The sequence below is a fragment of the Leishmania major genome, chromosome 30 (assembly GCF_000002725.2).
Source record: "Leishmania major strain Friedlin complete genome, chromosome 30".
NCBI lineage: Eukaryota > Euglenozoa > Kinetoplastea > Trypanosomatida > Trypanosomatidae > Leishmania > Leishmania major.
In genome coordinates this window covers 1,355,872-1,378,994 of record NC_007271.2, presented here as the reverse complement: position 1 = coordinate 1,378,994, position 23,123 = coordinate 1,355,872, and the positions used below count along the sequence as shown (strand labels likewise).

The 23,123-nt window shown below is 56.2% G+C and overlaps 9 protein-coding genes across 9 annotated transcripts; all 9 read right to left on the bottom strand.

Moving 5' to 3' along the window:
• Positions 1-1,136: 1,136 nt before the first annotated feature.
• On the bottom strand, positions 1,137-2,465 carry LMJF_30_3680 (conserved hypothetical protein; the record flags this gene model as incomplete). Its single annotated transcript, XM_001684926.1, has 1 exon — positions 1,137-2,465. The coding sequence occupies one exon, from the start codon at positions 2,463-2,465 to the stop codon at positions 1,137-1,139; it is 1,329 nt and encodes a 442-aa protein (XP_001684978.1).
• Positions 2,466-3,529: 1,064 nt separating this feature from the next.
• On the bottom strand, positions 3,530-3,964 carry LMJF_30_3670 (conserved hypothetical protein; the record flags this gene model as incomplete). Its single annotated transcript, XM_001684925.1, has 1 exon — positions 3,530-3,964. The coding sequence occupies one exon, from the start codon at positions 3,962-3,964 to the stop codon at positions 3,530-3,532; it is 435 nt and encodes a 144-aa protein (XP_001684977.1).
• Positions 3,965-4,999: 1,035 nt separating this feature from the next.
• Positions 5,000-5,674, bottom strand: LMJF_30_3660 (putative V-type ATPase, C subunit; the record flags this gene model as incomplete). Its single annotated transcript, XM_001684924.1, has 1 exon — positions 5,000-5,674. The coding sequence occupies one exon, from the start codon at positions 5,672-5,674 to the stop codon at positions 5,000-5,002; it is 675 nt and encodes a 224-aa protein (XP_001684976.1).
• Positions 5,675-6,530: 856 nt separating this feature from the next.
• Positions 6,531-7,145, bottom strand: LMJF_30_3650 (putative ribosomal protein L15; the record flags this gene model as incomplete). Its single annotated transcript, XM_001684923.1, has 1 exon — positions 6,531-7,145. The coding sequence occupies one exon, from the start codon at positions 7,143-7,145 to the stop codon at positions 6,531-6,533; it is 615 nt and encodes a 204-aa protein (XP_001684975.1).
• Positions 7,146-8,086: 941 nt separating this feature from the next.
• LMJF_30_3640 (conserved hypothetical protein) lies at positions 8,087-9,754 on the bottom strand (the record flags this gene model as incomplete). Its single annotated transcript, XM_001684922.1, has 1 exon — positions 8,087-9,754. One exon carries the CDS (start codon positions 9,752-9,754, stop codon positions 8,087-8,089), a length of 1,668 nt encoding a protein of 555 aa, XP_001684974.1.
• A 4,219-nt stretch (positions 9,755-13,973) lies between these two features.
• Positions 13,974-14,717, bottom strand: CYC7 (putative CYC2-like protein; the record flags this gene model as incomplete). The annotated part of the gene is made up of 1 exon (XM_001684921.1): positions 13,974-14,717. The coding sequence occupies one exon, from the start codon at positions 14,715-14,717 to the stop codon at positions 13,974-13,976; it is 744 nt and encodes a 247-aa protein (XP_001684973.1).
• A 1,967-nt stretch (positions 14,718-16,684) lies between these two features.
• Positions 16,685-17,797, bottom strand: LMJF_30_3620 (conserved hypothetical protein; the record flags this gene model as incomplete). Its single annotated transcript, XM_001684920.1, has 1 exon — positions 16,685-17,797. One exon carries the CDS (start codon positions 17,795-17,797, stop codon positions 16,685-16,687), a length of 1,113 nt encoding a protein of 370 aa, XP_001684972.1.
• Positions 17,798-18,714: 917 nt separating this feature from the next.
• Positions 18,715-19,881, bottom strand: LMJF_30_3610 (conserved hypothetical protein; the record flags this gene model as incomplete). Its single annotated transcript, XM_001684919.1, has 1 exon — positions 18,715-19,881. One exon carries the CDS (start codon positions 19,879-19,881, stop codon positions 18,715-18,717), a length of 1,167 nt encoding a protein of 388 aa, XP_001684971.1.
• Positions 19,882-22,081: 2,200 nt separating this feature from the next.
• LMJF_30_3600 (putative ATP synthase, epsilon chain) lies at positions 22,082-22,627 on the bottom strand (the record flags this gene model as incomplete). The annotated part of the gene is made up of 1 exon (XM_001684918.1): positions 22,082-22,627. One exon carries the CDS (start codon positions 22,625-22,627, stop codon positions 22,082-22,084), a length of 546 nt encoding a protein of 181 aa, XP_001684970.1.
• Between the last annotated feature and the right edge of the window lie 496 nt (positions 22,628-23,123).

Genomic DNA, 23,123 nt, shown 5'->3' with positions numbered 1-23,123 from the left:
ACAAGACGAGAAGAGTCGCTGTGGGGAGAAAAAGTGTATGCATGGCAGGTATTGTAGAAGCGTGACGGTTTCCCTACCGTGATAGATCACGCCATCACGAATCCCCACTTTCGAGGGTGCCGCACACGATGATCAGTCGGTCATCGCGACGAGCAATGCCACCATCTGCAGCAGCTCTCGTCGCCCGGTAGAGGGCAGGGGGTGGGGGATGGAGGCAGCTTTGACGTCCCCGTGCGTTGGCGAACGAGAGGGAAGTATACCACACGCCACCGTCACACTAGCGTGATGCTGTCATTCGTCCACGTACGTTGAGTGAGGCTGAGTTTTCGCATTCAGACACCAACCAGACGAGTAACGCGAGAGACGAAAAAAAAGGGACGTCGCGAGCACCCCACAAGAAGCCAGAGAAGAGAAACGGTACAAAGTTGGGAAAGGAAGAGGAAAGACAAGAAAGAGAGAGAGAGAGAGAGAGACGCCGCCAGAAGTCGACCACATCGACCAGCGCGCCTTCATAACAACAAAACCAATAACAACAACACCTGATGATGGAAAACAGCATGAAAGGAGCCCGATACTACAGATACACCAATGGAGAACGATAGCGTCGTCCTTGCTCGAAACACGACCGCGGTGTCCATGTACTCCTTCGCGCTGCTTCGTTGGTGCGGATCGCTTATGTCGGGCGTGCAAGGGCAGTGAGGTGGGAAAGAGGAGAGCGGCAACACCGAGATGGAAAACGGGCATCTACCTCTCCACCCTGCACGACACGAATGCACATACACACACATACGCAACTACCGCTCCGCTGTCGAGTCCAGCAGAATGCTTACGGGAACTGGAGGGACGGGGGAGTGCTCCGCGAAGAGCTACTAGCACAAATACAGCTCTCCACCTGCACAGTGCCGCAGCAGCTATCCGGACCGGCCAACAAAAAAAGAGATGCTGAACACACAGTGAAGGAAAAACGAAAGCTGGTACAAGGGAGGAGAAACTGAGTGTGCGCAGCGAGCGCACGTGCGGTGCCGTTCTGTGCCTGCCCATGGTGGCTGCCGTAGAGGCACAAAACGTACGATGTCAGAGCGAGAACGAAAACATCGGGTGAGCTCACTCCGCTGACGGAGGACATAAAAGCGCCACTAACCATCCTTCTCCAGGGCGCTTTCAAGGAGTGATTTCTGATAGAAGAGCGTGGCGCAGTGCCGGCGTTGCTCGCACACCCACTTGAGTGCCTGCACACGCTGCCGCTCCTCGGAAAACACCATCCCCGACGCGTAGTCGTCCATTTCCTGGATCGCCGCGAGGCACTCCGCTGCCAGCTTCTCTAGGCGGGTTGTGAGGGCAGCGATGACCTCTTCCTTCTCCTTGGCGGTGATGGTGAGAATGCTGACAATGCGCGCCGTCTTCTCCTTCTCCGTGAGCAGCAAGTTGTAGATGCCAGGGTGGACTTTCTCCTGAGCCGGGATGATCTTCTCAATGTCGTACAGCTCCTCCTGATCTTCTGGCACCTCCACCTCCCGCTGCGACCAGCCGTGCGCCACAATTTTGTCGACCTCGCGAGAGAGTCCGTTGTTCTTGATAGCCTTTTCGATAACCTTCATCCGCTTCTCCAGCTGCGCGATACGGTAGTCCTGCGCCTTGATGACGCGTTCCTGAGGGACGCGCTGCTCATTCACCGTTTGCTCCTTCTCTTCCTTGAGCGTGGCGGAGTCCTCCTCAATGACCTTGCACGCCACCGAGTCGGCCGGGTTCAGCCGCTCCTCAAGCCACGCGTCCGCATCCTGGATGTCAGAATTCACCCGGGCCAGCTCCTCGCTCGCGACGGTTGTGTCGCGATCTACGATGCGGATTTCGTTATACAAGGAATCGATGTCATCAATGGTGGAGCGGCGCTTCTCCACGAGCTTCGTGAGCGCGAGGATGGCGGCGCCCTTCTTTTCAGCAAGCAATTTGGCTACCTTGACCTCGTGATCCACAAGGCGCGTGCGCGCCTCCAGCTCAGCGACAGAGACCTCCGTCTTGTAGTTCTGCATCTTCATCATCTTATCACGCTGGTGCTCTGTGAACCACTTGATGTCGATACCCGCATCCTCACCGAGCCTCCTCGCTTTTTGCGTAAGGGTCTTCTGCTGTTTCTCTTGCTCACGAATGAGGCGGTTCAGCTCTTGGATCTCGACGCGGTCCTTGTGGTTCTGTGCATCAATTGCTTTTTTTGTGATGTCTAGCTGATCCATTATGTTCCCGTACTGCTCCACGGAAACATTCTGAACTTTTTGGCGCGGCCTCCTGCCGCAGTAGACGAGCACAGGGAAAGAAGCAAGCAGCGGGTCGCCGCGCATTTTCGGGTTGGCCGTGGTCATGAAAGACTGCAGCTCGGTCTTCTCTTGCTCCAGCGCGGCAATCTCGCGCTCCTGGAGGGCGATGTTCGCCTCGATCTCGCGCTCGCGAGCGGCTTTTATGGCCTTCATCGTCGGGTATGAGCTCTCGTGTCCGCGATGGTGCGAATGGACTCTTGCAGATGCACGGCAAAGGACAAGGCAGAGCAAAAAAGTGTACGGTCTGCTGCACCACTGGCAATTCTGCTACCTAGGGTTGCAGTGGTTCAGAGTCGGCGCGGTTCGATTCGACTTTGTTTTCCGTAAGGAAGAGGAACGGTGTGAGAAGTGGAAAAAGACTCTCTTGAAGTGTTCCTAAGCGTGGTGACGACGGCGGGAGAGACACGAAGAGAGTACAGAGAGTCCCGCACCGTTTAAGGGGCACCAATAGTCGCGTGTGCACACATATACACACACGAAGGAGACCGTGGGATGAGAGCCAAAGGGGCCACAGCGAAGACGTAGATGCGGGGCGATGCAGGGATGAAGAAAGAGCAGCATTTGTCCCATAGCACGCGGCCACGGCGGTGCCCAGGACATCAAGAGAGGATCCGCCGCACTGCAGCGTCGACTCTGCAAGCGCACACGTCGACGAAAAGCGCTGCAGCAAGTTACGATGACGTTGTTGCTGTTTTTTGGCGCAGCAGACTTGTCACGGCATATTCCCGCACACACGTGATAGGAACTTTATTTCAAACTTTTTTCATTGCCGCTGGTTGCCGCACGACACGGCCATGTGATGACGAACCCGCAACACAAACTGCATACTCCCCACCCAGCCCCTACACATACACACGAACACACACAGCAGACAATGCGCACGCCATCAGCGGGTAAGGGGCTAGCAGCTGAGAAAAGAGGAGTGGAAGACAACGGTAGATAATACCGCTCCATGCTCAAAAATGAAATGGGAAGAAGCGGAGCGTGCACAAAGGAAAAAAAAAACGGTGACAGTGATTGCTGCACGACTTTGCTGGCATGGTTGACGGCAATGTACATCGAGAGTCCGCACCGGTGCCCGTCGAAGGCATCATCTCACCCTTCCCGCTAGCAGCCACCAAAGCGCGATAGCGCCAGCCTTGCACAACCGGAACGGCACCTGAAAACGCGCCCCTTTCTTCCCTGTACCGCCAGCCTAGTACCCGCTTCCCCGCCTGTCACAGCTGCTCCATCAAGGTCACTAAAACCACCTTGTTGTCGCGAATCACAACCGTTTCCCTCACACGCGTTTTCTGCATGGAGAGCTTCACTATATTCGCGATCATGCCGTCTCGCTCAAAGCTCGCATACCCCTGCCGGTCGTACCCGTCACGGTCGAAGAGGTTCGAGCCGCCGACATCAGAGTCATCGCAGTGCCGGCTCAGGTCCGCGTCCAGGCAATGCTGCACTTGCCTCCAGCGATTGAAGTGCTTGGCGAAGTGCAGGAAGCGCATGTTATCGCGCAAAAACGTTACGACATTGTCCTTCCCTTCGATCACGCCAAGCCACGTGACGTAGATGATGTCCTCGGAGAGATAGTTAAATGCGGCATCGAGATCACCACTATTGATCAGGTCAGTGTACCGCTGCAGTACCAAATATGACGCAGCCATCTGCTGCCGTTCAGCCTCCTCAGGTATGCCAACGATTTGTTGTCCGACAGAGCCCTATTGAGCTTGGTGGTGAGATGCTCGTTGTCACCGGCACAAGGCCCCACAGTCATATGGCAAAACAGGAAAACACAAGTGGAAGGAGCAGACGAGAAGCGCGCGTGCATTTCCGAGGATGCGCTGCGGCGGTGGGCCACCTCAGAGAATCCCAGCGTAGCCCATTGCAGGAGATCCGCAGGCAAAGCGTTGCTCCGGAAGCGCGAGCGCAGCTGTGGCCCACGCAGGTATGCCTACTGAGCATGTCATTTTCGTTCCTTCGCTTTCTCTCCACAGAGCCGAGACCGACCCAGCAGTGCAGAAGCTTCGAGCTGCGTCGGGGAATCAGCAGGGCTGATCTGTCCACGCCGCAAGCGGCTAGCGAGGGTGTCATCATACAAGCAGCGCTTGTGTTGCTGTCGCCTATCCAGCATCGAGCTGCAGTGTCGACGCTTACTATGCATCTTTTCCGTTAGTTGATCACCGCAAACAAGACATACGCACTCCGCACACGCCACCTTGGCGAGCGCCGACGCCGTCACCTAACAAGACGATGCTAATTCACCACCACCATGCACACTGATCGACAGGTTCGTTCATCTCCCAAAAAGATGCAGAACGAGGCAAGACCAGTAGTGGAGGCGCTGCGCATCTCGTGCGCGCGCGTCTACCGTGTTCAGAGAGAAGACCCCTCCAACGGCAGAACAAGAGAAGGCGAAGCACAGAAAAAAAAAACGATCGGTAAACGGAAGGACGCTTCAAGCACTGGGGTGCTCAAAGGGAAGCGAACGAAACACGGCAAGCCCGGCTGTGCTGTTAGTGGTCCTGAGAACATAAGGAAAGGTGGATGCCATGCACGTCTCCCTCTCCCCTGAGATTTCCTGTGTGTGACCAGGAGCGTCGCCCTCCCCACCACCAACACCACCACCACCAACACCACCGCTCCCCGCTTCTAGCTGAATAAGCGCTCTTTACTTTTTCTTTGACTCCCCGGCGGCCGAGCTACTTCATTTGAACCTTCTGCGCCATCAGAATGCCCGTAATGACCGCAAAGATACCAAGCGCCGAGGCGAAAATCTCAATCACGAGCACCTTCACAAACAAGCTACTGCTGTGCGCATCGGCAATAGCACAACTGCTGCCAACAATGCCGACCGCGATACCGCACGCCATGTTGCCGATGCCCACGGCAATCCCGGCAGCAAAGAGGGTGTAGCCGCCAATGATGGTCTCGTACATGTAGACGCCGCCGCTGCCGACAGAAGAACTGCTCGCCTGAATCTTTCCCATCATGATGATGGAGAGAATGACACCGTAGATAGCCACGGCCTCGCAAAAAATGATGGAGATGAGGTTCTTACTCCGGATTTCTGGGGCCCGGATAGCCGCACCGCTGATCGACGCACCACTTGTTAGGATGCCCCATGCGGCGCCGAGAATGGAAAGCGCGATGCCGATGCCGGTGCCCATGGAGGCCCACGCATACGGCGACACAGCCTTCAGGATGCTCCACAACGCCGAGAAGGGGGGGAACACGGTCCCACACAAGGCAGGAATGATACCGAAGACGACAATTACGATGATGAGAATGTACCGGATGAGGCCTCCGACCACGTGCATTGCGTCATCTGGCGGCAGACGCGTCGGCGTCGGGAGCACTTCCGCTTCCACAGGCATTGCAGCACCTTCTAACTAGGACGAAAAGAAGCGGGAAAAGCCTCAAGCCTCCTTCCTACGTGGCACCGTCAAAGCTGGCGAGACTCTGCTGAAGAGGTGTGGAAGAGAGCCCTGGACTGTGGCAACCGCAGCACACGCCAAGACGCTGTCAAACCGGAGAAGAGAAAACGAGGTAGAAACCGCGATTCAAAGTTCTGCTCGAGAGAACGAAGAAGACGAGAAGGTGTGAGCGCGACCAACGTCGCAAGACGCGATCCGCGAGGCAGTCCTGTGTGACACGGCAGCCTGCACTCTCTCTGTGGTGATCGAGTGAGTGGCGAAGAAGGCTGACTGATGCGCCGTGCTGCCGGTGTACGCGCACGGTGATGAGCGGTGTCGACGGATACCTGGTTGAGTTCCGGTATGTGGGTAGGGAGCCCATCAGTGCCCCACAAGGCAATCAAATGATGAAGTGGAGAGGAGGAGGCGATTAACAGCCATTTCACAGGCGAGCAGACACAACGGACGTGGCACGAGGCAGGGTCGAAGGCCCTCGGCACCATGTCGCCCGCGGCGCAGAAGTAGGCAGGCTGTCCGGGAGCAGTGGCACGAGCACACGTACACACACCCCCACACACAAGCGAGAAGACGGCACCAACGGTTAAGTTGCGGTCAGGTAAGGGAAGAAAACCAAAAGACCGTTCTCTGTGGCAGAGAGAATCCTTCTCGGCAGCTGTGCAGCTACGAGTCTAGTAAACGGCGAGGGCGGGCCGTGCCGCTGTCCGATTCATTTGCAGGTTGTTTCTTCATGAAATGAAAAGGAAAGCCAAAATAAGAAAAAGGGTGGGTACGACAATGGCCGGCACCGCGAAGCGAATCAACGCTTGCGCAGGAACACGATGCGGTTGTTGCGGCGCCACGCAGCGCGGTACGACGGGCGCAGCTTGGAGGCCTTGTGACCCTTGTGGCGCAGACCACGGTGCTTGCGACCAGCAGAGGTCAGACCGCGCTGCTCACGGTGCTTGTGCACGGAGTTGACGATCCAGTTGATGCGGGGGTCGCGGCGGATGGTCTTGCACATCGGGTCAACGGCGATGACCTCGTACCATTTGAACGTGGAGTCCATATTCACCCAGTACGAGTTCAGCACGCGCAGGTTGCCGAAGCGCTTGCCCAGACGCTGCTCCGCAACGGCCTGGTTGTTCTTGTTGAGCTTCATGCCGAGCACACCGCTGGTTTTCGGCTTACCGTACGTGATACCCTTGTGGACCGGGCGTTTACGGCCACCACGGCGCACGCGCACACGGAACACGCAGAAGCCTTGCTTCGTCTTGTAGCCAAGCATGCGGGCCTTCTCCGGGCGAGTGGGGCGGCGCAGGCGCACGACCGTGTGCTGGTGACGGAACTCCCACGAGCGGATACGCTGGATAAAGCGCATCACATCGGAAGACTTCTTCTTCCACAGCTCGTTCAAGTACATGAAAGCCCCCATGGTTGCGGCGCTACTACTACGCTGAGTTCTGTTCTCGCGTGGACGCAAAAAAAAAAGAAGAGCAAAAGCGGAGCAGTGAATAATGCATTGCGTGCAAGTGGAGCGAAACATCAAGACACAGGGAGAAGGGCAGGGAGGAGAGATACGAGGAAGGGAGGGTTAAAGTGAGAGAGGTGACATCACAGCGTCCCACGCGAGCAGCGCAGCTGCGCGGGCGCAAAAGCGCTACATGACCGCGCTGCTGAGTCCTCAAGGCATGGCAAGGTACCGCGCTGACAGAGGGGGGAGGGGAGCCGTGGGCTGGTGACGGTACTACCAAGGGTCGAGAAGCGGGCCATAAGCCCTCATGGAAAAGCTAGAGAGTGAAATAGTGATGAGGCGGCACTGACACGTGATCGAGCCATGGACCCATACAGTGGGTAACATCTCTCTCTCTACTTGGTCACCTGCGCATCAAAAGAAGGTGAAAGAATGCGGCATACACAGGGGAGGGGACCCACCCTCCCCTACGGTCTTACCGCACCGTATCGATTCCGTCCGTCTCTCTTCAGTCGATTTCTGTGGGACTCGTTCCCCAACGTGCCACATTAGCTCGCCGCACACGGGCGCACAGCACGAGCCCGCGGGCGAAGAGAACAAACACGCACAATCTAATGTACATCTCACAAATCGAGAGACACGAGAGCAGTGGTCAGACAGCCAAGACAACAAAAAAGGCTGGAGCCACAGGCTCACGAACGGGAAGAGGTGCGAGAACAGATACCCACGAAGCCAGTGCACACAAAACAACGTAATGGTACATCTGCCGCGTGCCGGATAGCATGCAGTGGCACAAGTGCAAAGCATAGACTAAAAGCCGGCATTGATCTGTCGCGAGTGAAAAGGGGCAGCGTGCCTCTGTGCGGTGATGATTGAGAGCATCACAACGAGGCGCAAGACCCTCAATGATCGCACCCGTCTATCCTGCTCGACATCTCCTTCACGTACTGACACACTTCATGCACGCGGCGTCGGTGGCGGTCTTGCTCGGCAGCTAAAATAGAGTTGGCGCGTGCGTTCAGCAAGGTTTCCTCGGCCTTGAGGTGGTGCATCTCAAGCTCTTCGACACGCTTGCGTCGAAGCTCGTACCACTCGTTCACGGTGCGCTGATACTCCTCCTTGTTATCGAGAAAAGCAAGCATGGCATCGTCCTGGCCCACATAGCGAAACGCGCGCTCTGCATTGTCGCCTTTGCGCCGCTCCTCAAAGACAGCATCGAAGATGTGCCGCACCGTTGCCTGAAAGTCGGTCTCGAGGCGAAGCAGCGCTTCGAAGGAGCTCTGGAGCACCACTTCTACCGAATGTGACTTCCACTTGGCAATGGTGTTGTTGTGCAGAACCTCGAGCACGTCGTACTGATGAGCCTCTTCTTCCAAAAGATCTTTCTTCAGCTTGTCCAGCGCTGCGTGCAAAGACCTGGTCGCTTGAGACGGAAGCCGCTTCGCCGGGCCGGGCACCGGCTGGGCGACGCCCTTGACAATGTGCCCCTTCGCGAGCGCCTCGAAACGCTGCATGGAGGCCAGCGAAGCAGCAGCGCTGTGGCGCAGTGTGTAGGTGACGGCCTCGCGATAGGCCGCGTCATCAGCGTCGCGGCGTTCGCGGATGTCCTTCATGGCAGCGGTGAGCTGCCTCAGTTGCTCGTTGAACTCGGTCTGATACCTGTCCAGTGGCTCCTTTGCAACCGAGAACACCGCCTCGCTTCGGAGAATGGCCTCCATGTGGCGACCTTCAGGGTCGAGATGGAGTAGCTCGTCAAAGAGCATCACTTCATTCGGACAGTTGTACTGCTGATAAGATGATGCGATGATCTCTTGATCTGCCTGCAACTTCGCCGCTGCGGCACGGGCTTCATCTTCCTCGTCCACCGTAAGCAAATTCTCGCGAAATGCCTCGCGCGCCTTCGCAGCCTCATCGTGCCTCACGAGATGCCCATCAAAGAACTTCAGCCCACGCACAAACGCAAGTACTCGAGATCGGTAGTTCGGCAAACCAGCTAACGGGCACTCCTTCAGCGTCAACACCTGTAGGCGTGGCAAGTGGTGCAGATAATGCACTGTCTCATCTATGTTCTCCAGCGGGTTGCGACCGAGACTAAGTGTGTTCAGCTCTGGTAGGCACGTCAGCCCATCTACGGCCGTGATTTTATTAGCGTAGAGAGACAAGCAGTTGAGATGCTGTAGCGCTTGCAACCCATCGATCACTTCGATGGCGTTGTAGCTCAAATCCAGCCACTCAAGGTGCACGAGGCTTTCGAGGTGCTCGATACACCGGATTCGGTTGTTGTCCAGGTGCAGCTTTGTCAAGGAGCGCAGGCAGCTCAGGTTTTCGAGACGCTTAATGCCACGAAAGGAAAGAAGAAGCGTCTGAACGTCCTCTAACGCGATACCAGCCGCCTCCTTCTGCACCTTCTCCTCGCAAAGCGCCTTTTCCTGATTACCAACGACGCGAACACGATCATCCTCAGTCGTTAACGACGGCTTGAATGATATGGCGCTACGAATGAGAGCCTCATTGATGACCACCTCCTTGTGCGACCCCGTCAGTGGATAAACCTCGAACCCTTTAGACATGCCTACACACGCCTATGCAACGAAAAAAAGCACACGCGCACACAGTCCAAGGCAGCGGCGGTGTCCAGAGACTCACAGCAGGTGACAAAAGGGGCAACAGCGGGCGCCACGACTGATGAGATGGCGAGCAGGCTGAGTCCACTGCGAAGAATACCGACAAGTGCACAATGTGCGTGTGTATGTGCGTCGACCGGTTCGGATGCAGATGTGTGCCGAGAGAGAGAGAGAAGAGAGACACACACTTTCACGCGGACGCACCTTAGCGCGAAGGCGTGGTAAAGAGAGAGGTAAGCGATTGAAGGGAGGAGATGGAAAAGCCGAGGGGCCGATAGCGGCGCGAGAGGAGGAAGCTATCACGGCAGTGGAAAGGCCGGCGTTACAAAATCGCGAGACTGTCGTCTTACCCTCCGAACTGCTCGACCCCACTCCCCTGCTGTTGGGCAGTCGCACCGGCACCAACTAGTCGAAAGAAGCTTACACTGCTCTAGAAAAGCCGTGGCGCCGCCGATGGGGAAAGGGGGTGTAGATGACAATGGCGACACACTACCACTGCGTCATTTTGATTTTGCACCGTTTTCTTTGTTTGTTAGTGTGCATGCACGTGGGTACTTTAGAAGCAAACCGCTCGCAGGAACTTCAAAGAGGTCAAGCGAGAAGAACAGCCCGTTCGTGTATCCACGCGAGAAATGAAGCGCTGAAAAAAACACGGGCAGAAATCACGACGACACCTCGAAGCGTAACAACAAAAAAGCCAAAGCACCAAGACATTAGCCAGGAAACAACGGCAGAAAAAGAGATGGCGAGAAGGACGCAGAGGAGGAGAGGAGCGGGCAGCACACCTCTGCCTTGCTCGTTCTAGTATATGAAGACTGAAGCCTAGCGGAGGTAAGCCATCCACATTTTTCGAAGACCCCTCTCGTCTTCCACAAAAGAAAAGTGTAGTGGGGACTTTAAACACAGTCGCCTGAAAGTGAGTCGCGTAACTTCGGTGTTGGGGGAGGGGAGGGGGGCCTTTGATATAGGAGGGACAGTCAGAGGAGAGAGAGAGAGTTGAGTGGCACGAATGGAAAGATAGAGTATGGCAAAGTGAGGAAAAACAAAGAAAGAGCGCACAAGAGAGCACCAGGCCACTTTTTGGTCGTCTTTGCGAACAGGGAGACAAGAGGGAGTCACGGCGGCCAAAAAGAAGAAAATCGAGGGGAGCGCCAAACAGCGAAAAGGTACAAGGGGAAGCGAAAACAAGAGTACTGCGAAAGTGTGCGTGCGTTCTGAAGACGAGGGAAAGGAAGCCGAGAAATAATAATAAGTAGCGGCATCGAAGGAGAAAAAAAAAGAGAAGCACACGCACACAACTCTGTCGCATGAGTACAGCAGCACAAGCAAAGTGAGCGGGGAGAAAAGCGGATGCACGACTAAAAAAAAACGAAGAGAAAAGGGCACACAAACGACCGCCCGCTAAAAGGAGGTGATAAACACACAAGGAATGGAAAAGGGAGGAGAGGAGACCACATCGACTTTACAGTTCGAAAGCAAAATAAAACGAGTAGCAAAAACTACGCATAAAAGAAAATAAAAAGCAGCTGTGACAAACAAACTCAGACGGAGAAAAGCCAGCAAAAAAATATCCACACCATGGGTGTATATTGTGTACCTGGGAGGACTAGCATGGACTTTGCCGTATGAGGTAGAGGATGAAGAACGACATAAAAGAATGGGGCCGAGCAGAAAAAGAAATGGAAGAAAAGTGGTGGAGCGGGGAGACACCACGCGCAAACAAAACAGAAAATTAGGCACGCGTACACGGAAGAATCGATGCTGTCACACTTCCGCCAACCCATACAAACCACACATACCTGGCCTGTGCACGTGCGTGCTCTAAACCAAGAGCTGCACAAGTAGGTGGTCCTCGAAGCGGGAAAGGAGCCTCCGTGTAGCAGCTCAGAGCAAAGTGAAAAAAGAACGATTTACAAATATGCGAAAATAAAGATTTGGCAACAAAAAAAACGGCCAATAAAAAAAAGGCAAAGGAAAAAGAGCAGCAGACACAGCGAGTGGAAAGCAGCGGCTTCACCGGCAACACAGTCCAGGGTACTCTGAGAGACTGTGACACGAAAGAGTGCGCCGAAAACACACAAGGATGCCACGTCGCCTCCTTTCCCCAGCTCTGCATGGCAGTGCTAAAAAAAAACGCAAACAAAAAAATCAGAGAGAAATCGCCACCAGCCTACCCGCGTTTATGCTAAATGATGTTATGGAAGCATCTAATGCGACGAAGTGCGATTCCGTTACACTGCCATGCGCCGGCGATTTCATCGTCGCTCATACCGATGGGTTCCATTCAGGTTTCTCTTGATTGTATTCCTTTGCTCTTCAGAGCTACCGCTTACCTGATTATTTTCGGTACCGTCGCGTCAGCCGGAATGTGTAACTCATGTAGGGCAATGAGTCGACCTCGTGTGTTCCGTTATTCACCTCGGGAATCGCATTTGCTGTAAGGCTTCAAAAACCGACAACAAAAAGATAACAGCAGTTTATTTTATTCCCTTCGCATCGCTCTACCACGACCACCTCAACAAACATATACGCGCACACTCACACTTCACCTGCCTGTGTTAGAATACGGCTATTCAAAAGAAACCGGGACAACCAACGCCGTGTGGCGTCGTCCAGCCCACTGCTATCCCGGTGCATGCAGAGCGGGCCGGGTCCGCCATCACGCTCCACACCACCGCAACGCAGCAACGGCAGAGCAGCGGCGGGTGCGTGCGCGCATATGTGCTGGGCCGCCAGCGCGACTCGTCGTGAGCGGGTCCAAGCGCGACCATGGCCGCGCGTCTCCTCGGCACCGCGCCAGCCAAGCGCTGTCCGCCGACACCAAGAGGCCGCAGCGGCGCCCGGAGGCCGGGCTGCAGGCCCTTGGCCTCCCCACACAGAGCGTAGGTTTTACACCTTGATACCATGGTGAAGTAAATGGCGTCATTAGAGAAGAAAGCAGGACACAATAGAAAAAATAAAAGGAGAGAGATCGAGAAGGAGTAGATTACACGTAAACCAACAGAGAGGGAACTGCGAATACGAGAGAAGAGTCCCTGGGAGCGAGAGAGAAAAGAGCAAGGGAAAAAAAATGTGTTACGAGCTAAGAGAAGCCTTTGCGGTGTAATACGCAATGAGGCGGAAAAACACGGCGCAAAATGAAAATGTATTACAAAGGGAAAACACAAGAGAACGGCAGAGACGAATTTCTCTAACGAGGGGAACACAGAGGGGCGAAGACCAACAAAGTGCACCTGCCGCGGTACAAGAAACGGACGAAAACAAAAAGATTAGCAGGAAAGGGTCGTTTTTACTCCATTATCACGAATTCTCTGGTTCGTTGTTTTATTCCTCTTCGTCTTTCGGGCTGCTTCGACACTCTATATGTCGCAGTACTGCACAGACCAGAAACGAGCGAGAGGGTATCAGGTGCTCAGAAAAGAGCAAGCCTGTACGCCTTTTCATGTCCCTCCTTCGCTCTAAAGCCCATGATGACGGAGAAAACCTTAGCGTGTCATCTCAGGGTCCAGTTCCCCATGCAGTGGGAGAAGGTCAAGCAGCCCCCGCCTAACCCTGCCAATGTCGAGCCTCTTCCGGTGGCGACAAGGGTCAGGTATTTACGGCGTGGAGAATTGAGAGGGACCTGTCGCTGCTGATGTCGGTGTTCAGGTCCTGGATTGCGCTGCGTCGGAGCGGCCCGCGACATCGAACACGTTGGAGCGACTAATATGATTAGGCAGAGTGTCAGCGTGACTCGAACGCGTCTCACCCGAGGCCCTCACTGCCCATGGTTGTGGGGAGCTCGAGCGCCGCCCCGAGGGGGATTGCAGCAGGTGGCGACTGGCATGATGTGAGCGGCTGTGAGGCGGCCCTGCGGGGCGGGTGGTGGGCAGAGTTTGGTGCAGGAGCTGTGCTCAGATGGCTGGAGTCGGTGCACTGCGGTAATGCGTGTGTCCACGGCTGCCATCGCGCCACGCGGAAGGGGCCTGTGACAGTCTGGGTGCAGAGCGTAGCTGAACTCATGCCGTATGCACAAATGGACAGATTGAAAAAAAAATTATATATATATATGTTCACTTCAGTGCCGTCTAGAGTAACAGAGGTGGAGCCGCGTGGGTGTGGCCTGCTCACGGTGTCCTTTTTGACGTCACTCTTCTCTCTTCGTTGTTTAGCGTGGAAGTGTCTTTCAGACCTCTCCGGAGGGAAGTGAAAAAGCAGAGTTTAGCGGGCCCCAAAACAGTTCACACTCGCTAGTCCACGAGTGTGCGAACGCGTCACCCTTGCAGTGTAGGCAGCCGAGATCTCCTGGGATCGAGGTGGTGAAGGCGCCAGCAGACATGCCGCATCGGTTGCACATCTCCGTCTTGCCGCTAATATTCGTTATCATGCGCCGTTCCGTCACGCGCATCATGTCCACCATGACGACATGGTAATCTGCTAGGGATACCTCGCCCTCGAAGCGGATAAGGTCGGAGAGAAACCGGATCTCCATGATGCGCAAGTCCTTGGAGGTAACGCCACCAACCTCAGCGTAGAAGCTCATGTGGTAGTACACGTCGTCTCTACACTTGAGGGCCACCAGGACGGCTGTTAACAGCAGACGATGGATAGACTGCAAATGCATCGGGAATCCGCTCAGCACCAGCCGCCGCAGGTACGCGACGGCAAACACAAATGCTTCGGGTGAGCAGTGCATGTACGTCACTAGGCGGTCTGTGTACTTCTTCACCGAAATCGCCGGCGCGTGAGTCGCGCAGAAGAAGTCGTGGGAAGGGTACTTGGCGTTCGGTGGGGGGACCACATGCCCGTCAAGGGAGGTCTCAGCACACCTAGATGCCTGCATATCCATAAGATGCTGAACATAATCGGAGACAACCTCGACCAAGCGGGCCTGTGCCGGCGTCCTGGATACGCAAGCTCGCAAAGGCATGGCTATGCTGGACACAATGGGTTCCCTGCCAACAAATGAGGATCTTAAGTACTGCGTGATGGAATATGAGTGTATTCGTGCGCTACTGCGGTCCTCACCGAGACCGAAAAAAAAAACAGTACACGGGCCGCGATGCACTCTTCCTTTTGAATGCGCGTAGGCGTTGCGTTGGTGATATCGTTGCTTTTTTTTTTACCGCGTTTAAGTCTACAAAAGGGGGAAGCAAAGGGGCGCGCACAGGCCCACACAAAGTGGGATGGGAAAGAGAAACGACGGAGGACCCCCACGTGAGAAGCGCGTCATCCAGGCACAACAACGAAAAGGAGCACAACGATGGAAAGCGGGGAGAGGGGGGGGGGCAAGAGAAAGCAGTGAATTCATGAAGCGATGCATTACAAGGTCTACAGGAAAGCAATGTACCCCGCCTGCGCATGTGGCGGCCAGAGAGATTCAGAGAAGCAGACCCGACTGGCGGCTGGAAACTGATGCCTTGGGAGTGGGCGGTCGTTCAATCGCCGGTAGCTGTCGCATGAGAGTTTAGTGAAACGAGCGCTTGATCGGCATCTCTCAGCGCGCGGGGAAAACGACACGACAAAAAGAAAGCGTAGTGCTTTCGACTTCTGTTGTGGAGACGCTACTCGGCCTCTTTGCACCTCTCTCGCGACAGCGGGACCAGGCACCACTGCATCGAACCCTTCCTGTGCGTGTCTTTTGCATTGGGGTGCGTCTTTATTTTTTTTTTGTGTATGCGTGGTACCACGAACAACAACACGGTCAAGAAAACAAACAAACGATGAAACGACAGCGAAGAGTGTTTTTCTTAGCGAAAGCGGGGAACTACGGAAACACACGCTCTGAGTGCGCGTCCGCATTGGTGGGTAGGTGTGCAGGTGAGCGACTGCAAGTTCGCGTTTCTAGATGCACCTCACACAGCAACAAACGACGCATGCAATGTCACGCTTTTTTTTTGTGTGTGTCGCGCCGTTCTGTGCCTCTCTAGTCGCTTCTGTCTCTTCTTCTTTTTCCCCAGTTCCGTTCGTGTCGACGAGGAAGGACGCGAAAAAGGAGGGACGGAGAGAAGGGCACACAGGGGATGAGTTTGCTCGTGTGCGCACGAGCGATTGTTTGTTGTGTCTGTGTATGTGATGCACATCAGCAAGCCTGCACACACACACACACACACACGAGCCCATAAACACGCGCACGCACGACGTACCATTGCACATTTGTTCGTTTAAGAGGAAAGAAGGGGGCGTAAAGTCCTTTGTGTTGCACTCATGTGCGTCTCCAATGTTTTCGTCCTTGGAAGGGAGAGGAAGAGGTGCAGGCGGGGTTGAGTATCGTACAGCAAAACAAAAGAAAAAAAGAGGGGAGCTTGTAAACAAGAACGGTGAGATAAAAAGTGGATGTCACTGTCTTCCATGGCACACCAACACAAAAAAGTCGTCGTCGCTTACCTGCTTGCTGCTCACCATCTTCCAGTGCCGCGAGAGCGGCGTGTGCGCACCAGGGATCGGTGGGACAGAGCTAAAGCCCGTCAGCCGCAGCGGCAGCGGTGATTTCGACGAGGCATTGCCAGGCCGGCATTCGTGGTGGTGAAGCAGCGATGCGAAGGGAGAAGGCGAAGGGAGGACTAAAACAAACAGAACAGTTATGTGCAGACAAAGCGAAAATGAAGATTGGTCCGAGAGCACACACACACACACGAACAGAAGCGAACACAAAGAGGAGAAAAACTCAAGCTAGAAAACACAAACGACAAAAAGCACACAACAAGGAAGAGAGGGAGAGAGAGAGCACAGATTAACACGAGGAGAGCGACAGGTGTCGCATCGGACCCGTTCTGACTCCATGGGCAGTGTACGTGTGATCGCACCGCTCGCCGCTGACGACCCTCGCCGGGGTTCGCTAAGAACTATGCGGGTGCGTTGATAGGCGTCCGTGTCTCACGGACGCCGCCGCCGCTCTCACATCGTGTTTCCTGGAACAAATGGCATCGCTTTAACGTTTGTGCCGGGTCTCATCATGGCGGCGGCGGGGATCGCATAACCCTGCGGAATGTGCTGCGGTTGCGTCATCATCATCGGAGTCGCACCGTAGGGGAAGAAGTTCGGCGCGTTGTACACCATCCCGGTCGGAAACTGCGGTTGCTGCGCCATGTACTGAATGGGCACCGTGTACATTGGAAAAGGCGTGTTCAATTGCGGTGGTGTAGGCGGCTGGACGATCCCGCCCATCATCGGGATCGTCGAAGAGGTCATCGTAGTCGGCATTGGGCTCGCCGTCACCGTGGCGACGGGAGGAGAGGCCACTTTCTGAGGCTGTGAAGCCGGCGCCGGCGGGGATGCGAACGCGCTGGTGCTGTTGGAGGCAGCGCTAGCGTACAGCTCCGACAGAGAGGCGCGAAGCTGGGGCTTAGGGGATGGCTTCAAGGTCGTCGGCAACGCGAACGCGTCCAGAGAACCTCCCCAGAGCGGGTCGTGGAAGAGGGCCATGCTGGATGACTCATCAACGGCCTCGGTCTTCTTCACAACCCCTTGACCAGGAATGTTTGTACCTGTGATGAACTCGAACTGACCAGACGGACCCGATGACGACTCCTTCGGGTCAGGAAACGAGGGGTCGCTCACCTCCCGCATCCCAATGGCAGGAGACGCCGCCGCGGCCGGCGAGGCGACGCAAGCTGTCGGATGCAGCGCTGAAGGCGCTGCCGCACTGGGCACAGCGGGAGGCGTGGCGTTGGCCGACGACTGCGGCAGCGGCTTGGCAGCTGCTGACAGATGCGACGAAGGCTCTTGCGCCGGTCGGCACAGTTGCAGTTTTGCCAAAAGGACATTGAGGCTCTCCTGCTTCCCGGTCACCGGTCGCGCCAGTGGCGCCCGCAGCGGCGGCGGCGGGGAGGCGGCGGTCGCCTGCTTCGTTTCAGCCACCGTCGCTACCGCCAGCGGGTCCTGAATCCCCAGCAGCTCAGTCGGGTCTCGGAGGTTGATTACGGTGAGATCGCTGGTTCTGCTCTTCCACACATGATGGCGCGTGATGCCCCGCAGGGAGGCCTCCTCGTACTTTTTCGACCCCTCCATCGTCTCTGTGCGCAGCCGCAACCAAGAGTTCACTACGGAACGGGACGGGCGCCACCACGCAAAGCAAAGGGCAACGATGACAATCGTCGCGAGTCGGAAGACACGGGAGAAGCGCAGTGGGGTGGAGGCAAGAAATGCAACACCGTCGCACGTAGCGGGGGTTTGATGAGAATGTTGCCGAGGGGCGGGGTGCTTTGAGCGAGAGGTAAAGTACAAGGAGAACGTAGCTTTCCTGTGCGCAGTGGTATGTGGGAGCGCAGGACAGAGGACAACACAGAAGCGCGTACGTACACGCATGCGGACGCGGCATGGATGGAAAAGAAACACAGAACAACGAAAAGTGAGGGAGATGGCGTTAGAGGAAGAGTGTAAGCAACGCTCAGCGAAAGCCCATCACGTGGGGAGGTGGAAGGCGTGCAAGGGAAAACCAAGCAGGTAGGCAGGGGGAGAAGGTAGAACGCCACCACGCACTCGTGTGCCGCTGCACATGGCAGCCATGAAGTTTTCACCACAAGTGCGATACACCCATCCCGGCAAATTGCAAAACAAAAAATTGAGCACACTTGCAAAGAGGAAGAGAGGCGGATCGTGAGTGTCTCTCCTCCGCGCGCTTCACGAGTGAGAGGGAGAGAGTGCGGACTCTACGATCGCGTGGAGAAGAAAATATTGAGAGAGCCTTCACACCGACCAACCGACATCTGGTAGAGGAAAAAGGCTGCACGCGTCAGAGAACTAAAGAAAGAGGAGTAACTCACACGGTGCCAATGAGCACGTCGCTAAGAGAACGCGGCGCCAACGAAACCTACGCGCCAACTACTACCCACCACACGCCTACCGCCCGAGCTGCGCGCACCACACACATCCACGCACAAAAACTCTCCTTGGAGAGGAAAACACGCTGCAACTGCAATGGCGCATCACGCCACGTACTTGTTCAGGTCGCCAACGATGAGGATCCTGCGATCGGGGAACATGTGTTCCAGATGGGTGAGCGCCTCATCCCGCATGCTCCTCAGACATGACAGCAGCTCATCCTGCTGCGCTTTCAACTTTTCCAGGTCGTCTTCGGCGTCATGCATCTTCGCCTGGTGCGCCGTGGAGCGGTTTTTGGCCACTATAATCTGCTGCTCGAAACGGGTGATTCGATCAACGAAGCTGCACCGCGCTCGGTAGCTCTCCTTCATGCGAGCGAGCTCACTTTCTTTGCCGCTTGAGAGAAAGCTGCGCAACGCCTCCGTCTCCGTGGCACACTCCAGCAGGTCCGCGGTGCCGCGCTCGCGACAGAAGCATGATGCTGCCTCCAGCTCGGACATTACATTGACGCGATGCTTTGCAGAGGCAAGATCGATTGAGAAGTGCAACCCATCAGCCTCTGGTAGACTGTCTTCCTCTACGGGGCGGGCTTCCATTTCCATAGCATCCCAGTTGATCTGCACGGCATCCTTCCCCAACCCTGCCAACATCCCCGCCGCGCTGTCGTCATCATCTCCCCAGTCAATTTGAGTTCCTGCCGCATTGGCCGCCTCACCACCGGCGTCGGTAGCCTCAGACAAGGCATCCGCGGGCTGGTACTCTGCCTCACTGAAAGCACGCTCGAGCCAAGGAAAGTGGAGAGCAAATGGGTCCGTGCCATACCACCCAGCCGCAGTTCTCGCCAAAACAGCGTTGTAGTACTCCTTCAGCGCCCCCACACGGGCGACGGCGTACTCTTGCAAGGCGGCGTTCACTTGCGCGCACGCTTCCCGCACGCGCTGATCGACCGCGGAGGCGAGCTCGACCTCCCCGACAGCGGCAGCGAGCTCGATTCCGTACTCCCTCAGCATGGCGCACCGCCTCTCTCCCAGCTTGAGCTGGGTGCGCTGCGCCTCCTCGCAGACCCGATGACATTCCTCGATAGCGTTCTCGTTCTTCTTAATCTGCTTCTCAAGTGCTGGGATGTCATGCTGCGCCATCTGCACGAGTCTAGGGGCTACGGACAACAATGCATTGTACTCATTCCTGTGCTTTCGAGAAAAAACGGACTTGCGATCCTCCAGCCACTCCTCCATCTGCTTGTAGTGAATAGAAATCGGCTGCGACGCCATGAACGTAGCTTACGGAATCCTTCACAGTAATGAAATACCCCGTCTTCTCTCGACCACGGTACAAGACAAGTCGGACGAACAGGAGTGCTCGCAGGATGCGGCACACCCACTTGACAGCAGAGTCTGCTCGTCAAGTGCGACTCCACCCTGCACACGTGAGCACCTATCCTCATTGAACGACAATTCACACCCCGAAAGTTGCAAATAGAGAAGGAGGCAATGAAAAAAGAAGCTTCCGTCCACACAACGAGTCCCATGTCCACGTACGTCACACAAGCCCGAAGTACAACCCGCTGACTAGCAAGCATATAGGACACCCGTAATGCTGAGGGCGGCTACAAGCATGACTCTCCTGAACGCACCCGGGCAGAGCCCCCAACGCCCCGAAGAAAAGGCGGGAAACAACATCACGACAACGTGAAAGCCACCGAGGAAGAAAAGTGAGGCAGGCAGCAAAATGGGGGGTGAAAGAGCGGACGCCTCGCAGAGGCGCCCCCAACCGCTATCGCGATTCTCTAACACTTATCACAAGGACTCTGTTTTTCTCTTTCGATCTTCGATCCACAACGCAGCAGCTCGCCAAAGCACGCACATGCACAGCCGCAGCCCACACACCGCTGCCGCACTGCGGCCACGTCCTGGTCGCCTAGGAACAACCGTCGTGCCGTCGAATCGGGACATGCGTCTAGCGGGCGCCCCTCCTCTCCCGCCTCGTCCCCTCTTCGGATACGTGCCGCGCGGTCGGCGCCTCATCCGCCCGCACGGCGGGATGGAGGAGAGATGCCGCATGCTTCGCGCGCATGCGCTGTGGGCGTAATCGGCATGTACCGCGGGGGAGCCGCTCTCGCTCATCGCTCGTGCTCCCTCTCTCTCTTGCTGCACTGAAAGGCTGAACACCGTGCAAACCAAGTGCCTTCCAGGCCTGCAGGGGTGAAGTGCGTCCCCTGCAGCGTACACACTGGCAGCGAGGACTTGTCGAGGTGCCGGGACAACCAACGCCGTGTGGCGTCGTCCAGCCCACTGCTATCCCGGTGCATGCAGAGCGGGCCGGGTCCGCCATCACGCTCCACACCACCGCAACGCAGCAACGGCAGAGCAGCGGCGGGTGCGTGCGCGCATATGTGCTGGGCCGCCAGCGCGACTCGTCGTGAGCGGGTCCAAGCGCGACCATGGCCGCGCGTCTCCTCGGCACCGCGCCAGCCAAGCGCTGTCCGCCGACACCAAGAGGCCGCAGCGGCGCCCGGAGGCCGGGCTGCAGGCCCTTGGCCTCCCCACACAGAGCGTAGGTTTTACACCTTGATACCACGGTCGGGTGGCGAGTCTAATGAGGATATGTGGACAGGAAGAAGGACAGTAAAATGATGCCCAACGCAGACGTATGTAAACATACGAACAGAAGGGGTGTCGCCAAGTGCGAGAGAGTGAGTCAGGTGGATCGGCGTGGAGGAGAAAGTCCTGCTAAGCATGGTGATAGCATACGTGTGCGAGGGCATCTCCCAGGTACATCTTTCACAATGATCCAGGAAAGCCGTGTCACTGCAGCTTACGTGCGAGCGCTCTTGCCGTCAACAGCTGCCTCGGGCAGTCCTTTTTGCTGTGCCTCTGTGAAGAGGCGTCCTAAGCTTTAGTCTAGTGCACTTGAGCATGTGCAGTGGAAAAGGCGGACTCACCGCACACGGCTGTGATACAGAAACGTCTCGCTTCTCCTTTCGCTCTCTTCCAGCATTGTCAGTGTCGCCGGACGTTTGGTCGCGTGACTCACGGAGTTTCCCCTACTTGTGATCCTCACGTTGACTTCTCTGTTACATCACCGATCTTCAAGCTTGCTTGTGTTTGTGTGTACGTTTCTTCTTACTATGCTACAGTTAAGAACTCCATAATGACTAAAGATGTGTCTGCGTGTCTGGGTGAGCGTGCGCGGGAGAGTGGACAGTCGCAGCAGCCGCGTCACCAATGAGCGCTGCCTCTCGGAACCTCGCAAGCGATGTGGTGCAAAAGAGACGTAATGCGCCGAAATGTGTGCCGCGTGCCGGCCCGAAGGCACCGCTCGGATGAGGAGGAGAAAAGGGATGCGGGCATGGAGAAAACCATTCGTTAGTAGGTGCCAGCGGTGGAGAGAACGAAGACACGAGCTTGTACCGTGTGAGTGATCCGGCGACGAATGCAGGCGCAGTGCACAATGCCGTAGAATCTTCACAGCTTACGCGTGCTTGAGGCTCTGGATGACCGACTCGAGCACGCCGATCCGAATCTCAATTACCGCCCTCGCCTTGTCATCGTGGGCGCTATTCAAAGCCGATTGCTGCTGCGCGAGCGCTTTCTCTGCGGCATCGACGTCGAGCTCCGTGAGCGGGATGCACTCCACGCAGTTGATATCGCAAGAACCTTCGTTGTTGATGTGGGCAAAGCCACCACTCGTAAAGAACTTCTTCACCGTGCCATCTGGCATCTCTACCGTCAGCGGCGCGGGGGTGAGCTGCGTTATTTCGTACGCGTGGCCGGGGTACACACCGCACTCGCCGTTGACGCCCACGATTGTGACACACTTCACCGGCGTCTCCTTGAAGAGGAACTCGTCTTGACGGGTGACGGTGAGGCGCAGCGTTTCCATGTTCTCGTAGGCGGAGTGGATATCCTTATCCGCAACCTTGTGTTCCATGAACTCAAATGCCTCCGGCAGCTCTTGGTAATCAGCAAGCAGGGGCAGCGTACGCGCCACCAGGCGACGGCCACAGAAGCGGAACATTTTCTACTGCCGCACGGAAAATGAGGGAAGTGGTGCACGACGAGCAGGGTGGAAGGGAAGAGATCGGTGCAGCTGCCAAGAGGTGCGACGCGAGCGGAGGGGAGAAGGGAAAGAGCGGAACACGTACTCACCACTTTGTTCTCTTCTCCGGCGAGCGATGTGGTGCGTCCACGTTGTTGCGCGCGAGCGTGGGAAGCGGTCGAATGGAAGTGTACAATGCGGAGACGTACGCGAAAGGAGGGCGGAGAGGGGCGGAGAGAGGCGGAATGGGACGAAGGGGACAAAGTCGAGGGAGTCTTCTAAGTGGGAAGAGATGCTCGCGCAGACACGGCGTCCCGCGCCCGCCAGTCTCCTTCCAAGGGTAGGGGAAACTCCTTGTAGTCGCCTTCACTGTGTCACCCCACTGCTTGCATGGAGGAGACGCGGTAACCGCGTTTCGTAGGGGCAGGGGGAGAGGGGCGAGGCAGTCAATAGTTCAGGCAGTGAACCGGGAAAA